The following is a 6,000-nucleotide window of genomic DNA, read 5'->3' as shown; positions in this document are numbered from 1 at the left end:
CAGCGTCATAAGCGTCTTGCCTGGGCTAAAGAGAAACAGGACTGGACTGCTGGTGAGTGGTCCAAAGTCATGTTCTCTGATGAAAGTAAATTTTGCATTTCCTTTGGAAATCAAGGTCCCAGAGTCTGGAGGAAAAGAAGAGAGGCACTTCATCCACGTTGCTTGAAGTCCAGTGTAAAGTTTCCACAGTCAGTGATGGTTTGGGGTGCCATGTCATCTGCTGGTGTTGGTCCATTGTGTTTTCTGAGGTCCAGGGTCAACGCAGCCACATACCAGGAAGTTTTAGAGCACTTCATGCTTCCTGCAGCTGACCAACTTTTTGGAGATGCAGATTTCATTTTCCAACAGGACTTGGCACCTGCACACAGTGCCAAAGCTACCAGTACCTGGTTGAAGGACCATGGTATCCCTGTTCTTAATTGGCCAGCAAACTCTCCTGACCTTAACCCCATAGAAAATCTATGGGGTATTGTGAAGAAGAAGATGCAATACACCAGACCCAACAATTCAGAAGAGCTAAAAGCCACTATTAGAGCAACCTGGGCTATCATAACACCTGAGCAGTGCCACAGACTGATCGACTCCATGCCACGCCGCATTGCTGCAGTAATACAGGCCAAAGGAGGCCCAACTAAATACTGAGTGCTGTACATGCTCATACTTTTCATGTTCATACTTTTCAGTTGGCCAACATTTCTATAAATCCTTTGTTTTTATTGGTCTTCAGTAATATTCTTATTTTCTGATATGATGAATTTGAGATTTTCATTTGTTGTCATTTGTAATCATCAAAATTAAACAAAATAAACATCTGAAATATATGAGTTTGTATGTAATGTATGAATATAATATACAAGTTTCACTTTTTAAATGGAATTACTGAAATCAATCTACTTTTTCATGATATTCTAATTTTATGACCAGCACCTGTAGCTGCGTGCAACGATTGAAAATATGGCAGCTTTAGGTTTGGATTCAGGAAGTTCTGGACAGAGAGAGGGGAAACCTTCCAGGAAATTTAAACTTTATTGAAAATCCAGCAAAGACTCACATTTCGCCACAGTTTCTGCTGAACAGCTAAAAATCAAGAACAGGACCTCTAAAACAGAACCAGTAGAGCAGCGGGTCGGCCCGGCTCAGAGAACAAGTCCATTAAAGTGCAAGTGATAAACTCGCTTAAATAAAAAATAAAATATGGTCTCAGGAGGCTTTGATGAGAGGAGCTGCCATCTTCTGGATGATGGAGGAGCTCAGCTGAGGAAGGAGGCTGATCTTCATCAGTTTGCTGCTGCAGTATTTCTTCTTCACGGCCTGCAGGAACAGCAACATTTACGCTCCGTTCACACGGCGGCAGCAGGCTGGAAGGATCAGAGACTCACCAGGAACTTGGTCTTCCCCTCGTTCACCATCACCACATTCTTAGCCAGGTGCTGCATGATTGGCTTCAGGTGGGCCTCATCATAGGTGGAGTAATGCTGCTGGGTGGGCGTCTGAGGAAGAGGAGAAGCCTTCAGAATTCTATTCACTTTATTTCTATAGCTCCAATTCACACGGACTAAAACTGGTAGTTGGTTCCACAGGAGAGGAGCCTGCGAACTAAAAGATCTGCCTCCCATTCTACTTTTAGAAATTCTAGGAAACACTAGTAAACCTGCAGATTGAGAGCGAAGTGCTCTGTTAGGAACATCAGGAACAATCAGATCTCTGATATCAGATGGAGCTTGGCCATTTAAGGCTTTATATGTGAGAAGGAGGATTTTAAATTCTATGCAGAAGCAGAGGACAGGAAAGCAGGATGACTCACCCACGGCAGCCCGCCCAGCAATCGCTGGGAGAGACATAAAGAGGCAGCTGCGATCTCAGAGGGCCGGTAGTGGACCATCTCGTAGTCCAGGAGGGTCAGCTCCATCAGGTACTTGGCCAGAGTGTGTTTCTCTACGTCAGCCTGAGACAAAGACATCCAGTCAGCTCCGATGGATCCCAGCACTGCCCAGATCTGAGGGACACTCCTGATCCCACCCCAGTCAGGGTTCACCTCCACGCAAGGTCTTCAGGAAACCCAGAGAACATGGAAGGAACCGAGGGACGGACCAGGAGTTCCCCGCAGTATCGTCCCAGACTCACGTTGGCCACCTTGGACGCCCGTCGGAGGAAGTGCAGCGGCAGCGGGAGTCCCAGCTGGAAGTTCAGCCTCCTCAGGACCAGCTGCTCCATCTCCAGGATCTGAGGCTTGCTGAAGGCGTCATCTGTGATGTAGGCGAAGTCTCCTACCTCCGGGGAGTACATCTCCTCGTACTTACAGGCCACCAGCATGGCCGTGACCCCGACCAGCTGCAGCTTCCTCCGGGACACCGGCTGGACCTGCGGCGCAGCAGCAGAGGGTCAGATCTGGGTGCACGAGGGGAGAGGAGAAGGTTCTGGTGTGGCTCACCTGCAGGAAGCGGTCCAGGATGGCCACGGTGAGGTACAGGGTCTCTTGCAGCAGCTGGAAGCGGGAGTGGACCTGAACCAGCCAGTCAACGAGGATCGCCCTCATCTGCGGCGTGATCTCCAAGCCCTTCATGTAGTCGGCACGTACAGCCTGCTGCACCTGATGAGACACGGCGAGGTCAGAGTGCTGGCGGCGGCGGCCGTGCAGCAGCAGGAAGGAGGTTACCTCCAGGAGGTGCAGGTAGGCGTAGATATCTCTGACATATTGAGAGCAGAGCTGAGGCTCGTCTGCGTCCCGCTCGTCCACATCCTGCACCGCCAGCAGCGTCCCAGAGAACGCCAGGCACAGCTCCTGCTCCTCCTTCATGGACGCGTCGGCCGACTCCTCTGGAAGAGCGGGGAGCAGAGCGGCGGCGGCCGGAACCTGGACCACACCCCCACGGTCCTGGGCCGGTTTAGGTTTCTGGGAGCTGGAGGCCTTCTTAGATGCTGCCCTCCTCTGTGGAAACATCAGAGCCGTTAGACTGGAACTGGATCCCAGGCTGGACGGATTCACTCGAAGAACCCAAACCAGCAGCAGCGTTTTCATCAGAGTTCCTTCATCCAGAGCAACACAATAAAATATTCAGTCATCCTCTGAGCTGAAGAGAAGTTTGAAGAAAAGAGTTCAGTTCAATCTGAGGGTCAGACACAGACAACTTTTTTTCATTTTGAATTCAGACTATACAAAACATATGGTTTAGTACAGCTTTCATGATATTTCCATTTTTTAAAGTGCAGCAATGATCAAATGTAAACAATGTGGGAGAAAAAACATGGTGCAGAAAAAAAATAATAATAATAACACATATGGTGCAATTATGCCGTATTTTAGGTTGACGTCACTGTGATGCAGAGTCTAAATCTTAAATGTCTTTAATGGAGGGAAGAGGAGCCCACCCCCCCATGATCCTCTGCTGTTCTTACAGAGAAGATCATCAGTAAACATCTCACTCAGCAGCAGTTTCGTTTGATCATCTCTGGTTTAACATTGCCAAATCCTGTGGGAGCCAAAAGCAAACCAGGGGCCCGCCCACATCCTGTCAGTCAATATGAGGGGGAAATGTTCTGCTAGAAGCCTCCTAGAGAGGAGATGAAAACTGGAGGATATGGAGGGTTAGAAGGGACAAAATTAAAATCAATGCAACTCTGAATAATCCTTTTATAAATGTATCAATAAATTAAATGTGGAATAAATATACATTTTAGATTACATTAATTTAATGTCTTTAATAAACATAATTTCACCATCCATTTATTTCATGGCTCAATCCAGCATCGTAACTGTGAACTTATTCAAACCATCATCCATGCATATTTAAATGACAAAAAAAATTATGGAGTACCATTAATAAATCTAATTTAATGAATCAAATTCAAACATGTATAAAAAGCTAGAGGAGATTTGTCCTACGGCAAGCAGCATCAAATCAGTTTCTCTTTGGGGTCAATGAATGATGGAAGCGGCTGTTCCAACCTTTGCATTTCTGAATTCTCCTGAGTGATGCCCGACGAGTGAATAAAGTGTGACTGGTCGATTATCAAGGGGGCGGGATTGTTGTGGCGGAAGGTTCACAAGCTAGTTTAGTTGTAGCCGGTTTGTTGGAAGCATCTTGCTAACCAGTTAGCAACTTAGTGCTAGTAGGTTCCCAATGGGAAATTCCATTGGGACCAAGTAGCACTAAATTGGTGACTTAGAAACGACGCTGTCAAGGAACGCTATGGACAGCGGAAACATGCAAGAGGAGGAGAGTTTAGTGTCGGAGGTCGTGGATGAGTCTCCTCCGTCATCCATTTTTTATTTAGAGGAGGAAAGCGGGGACGAAGATGTTGTGGAAGAGGACGCCAGGGCGGCAGAAGCTTGGTTTGGTGTAGAAGGCTTCCAGCCGTACATGTTTGAGCCCTTGCCTCGCAACGCTGCCAGTTCTGTTAGCTCTACGCCTGCTGAAGACACAGACGTCCATCCCCGTGAACACTGGGACGCAACTCAATGGGAAAGGAGGGATTCTGATTTCAACCGTTGCGTATATTAGCTGCGACATATGAATCAAGATGCTATGACCGAAAACATTCGATTGACAGATGACCGCTGATATATGATTGGCTGAATTTAGGTGTTCAGGCTGACGTAGAACTAACTGGCCTGCAGAAGATAACGGAAAAACAGATTTTAAAACAGGATTTTTTTTTTAAACATACATGTTTAAGCCAGAATGATTTTAAATATGATTTTCCTACAACTTAAAGAAAAGCAACTTATGGAATATCTCAATAAAAATAATTTAACATCAAATTCAAACTAGAGGAGATTCCTGCTATGGAAAGCAGCATCAATTCAGTTTCTCTTAGGAATCAATAAATTGTTTTTAAACTGAAATAAATGGAATGTTTAATGTGCATTGAATAGTTTGAGAAATATTTCATTTGTCCCCTTTAAGCCCCCATAGAAACGTCCTTCCCTGCTCAGTCTGCGTGCTTTGAACCCAGTGCTCAGTCTGCGTGCTTTGAACCCAGCCAGGTGTTCCAGGTGTTACCTTCATGTTGGCCTCAGCTGCGGGGAGGTTGGTCATCTCTCCCAGGGCAGCTCTACTGGGAGCCGATGCGGAGCTTTTCCCCTTCTTCAGAGGCTCCTCTGCGGCCTGCAGCGGCTGCAACACACCGAGACACGTTGGACAACGTGGACACAGAGAGACGAGGACAGGGACAGACGGGCTGGAGACTCACCGCAGCTCGAACCTCCATGGCGGCCATGAGGAGAAGAAATCAGGCGGAAAAACCCAGAAAAACAAGCAGAGAGCGACTTTAGCTGCAGCAGGAGGCTGTTCATGGAGCGACAGGCTGGCAGCGTTCAAATAGCGCTGCGGACAATCTGATTGGCTGGAGCTCAGGCAGGAAGGCTGCTGATTGGCTGGAGCTCAGGCAGGAAGGCCGCTGATTGGCTGGAGCTCAGACAGGAAGGCCGCTGATTGGCTGACAATCGGAAGGCTAGGTCACATGGCAGGCATTGTTTATCAACGATTAAAGTTGATTTTTAAAAATAAATTTTATTAGAACATTCTTTATGAAACAAAAATAAGTACAATTTCTACAATTGCTTAGAAAATTGGATAAAATCAAAAATTGCACTTCCTGAATCTTATCTCTAGCGGTCACTTTTGGAATATTATTGAAAAACAAAACAGTAAAATTCTTTATTCATAAACAAATAATCTTGAGATCATCTTAACGTTTTTTTTTTTATCTGAATTCAAGTTAAATTTGAAATCTCTTAAATGTATACAAATACCTGACTGAAATACTGATGGGATGCCCACCAATGTACATCAATCTTAACACGAACTTGTTGCCATGGTAATAATTATTTCATTATTATCAGTAATTCCTTCTTTCTTTTTTTTCATTATCAATCTTGCCTTTTGTTTCCATTCTGAAATCTCCCTCTACACCTTCCACAGATTTGTACTGTTGTTATTGCCGTACCTGTTTGTACTTTCTTCTTTAAATAAAGTTAATTAAAAAGATAAATAAATT

General features: G+C 45.5%; 1 protein-coding gene across 1 annotated transcript; it reads right to left on the bottom strand.

Moving 5' to 3' along the window:
• Positions 1–1,003: 1,003 nt before the first annotated feature.
• On the bottom strand, positions 1,004–5,346 carry LOC119799069 (G2/mitotic-specific cyclin-B2-like). Its single transcript, XM_038308765.1, has 8 exons — positions 5,194–5,346; positions 5,004–5,117; positions 2,657–2,929; positions 2,432–2,590; positions 2,125–2,361; positions 1,805–1,945; positions 1,380–1,490; positions 1,004–1,311 (listed from the first exon to the last, which is right to left on the bottom strand). The coding sequence occupies exons 1-8, from the start codon at positions 5,218–5,220 to the stop codon at positions 1,201–1,203; spliced, it is 1,173 nt and encodes a 390-aa protein (XP_038164693.1). The 5' UTR covers positions 5,221–5,346; the 3' UTR covers positions 1,004–1,200.
• Between the last annotated feature and the right edge of the window lie 654 nt (positions 5,347–6,000).

This window comes from Cyprinodon tularosa, unplaced genomic scaffold (genome assembly GCF_016077235.1).
Source record: "Cyprinodon tularosa strain WSP-4 unplaced genomic scaffold, ASM1607723v1 ctg648, whole genome shotgun sequence".
Classification (NCBI taxonomy): Eukaryota; Metazoa; Chordata; class Actinopteri; order Cyprinodontiformes; family Cyprinodontidae; genus Cyprinodon; species Cyprinodon tularosa.
This window is presented reverse-complemented; position numbering and strand designations above follow the sequence as displayed.

Excerpts from the sequence above, each read along its gene's own strand:
- LOC119799069 (XM_038308765.1), bottom strand. The coding sequence starts at position 5,220 with ATGGCCGCCATGGAGGTTCGAGCTGCG. Across the intron at positions 1,946-2,124 it reads GGGCGTCCAAGGTGGCCAAC|GCTGACGTAGAGAAACACAC; the intron begins GTGAGTCTGGGA and ends TCTTTGTCTCAG. Across the intron at positions 1,491-1,804 it reads TGCTGGGCGGGCTGCCGTGG|ACGCCCACCCAGCAGCATTA; the intron begins GTGAGTCATCCT and ends CCTCTTCCTCAG.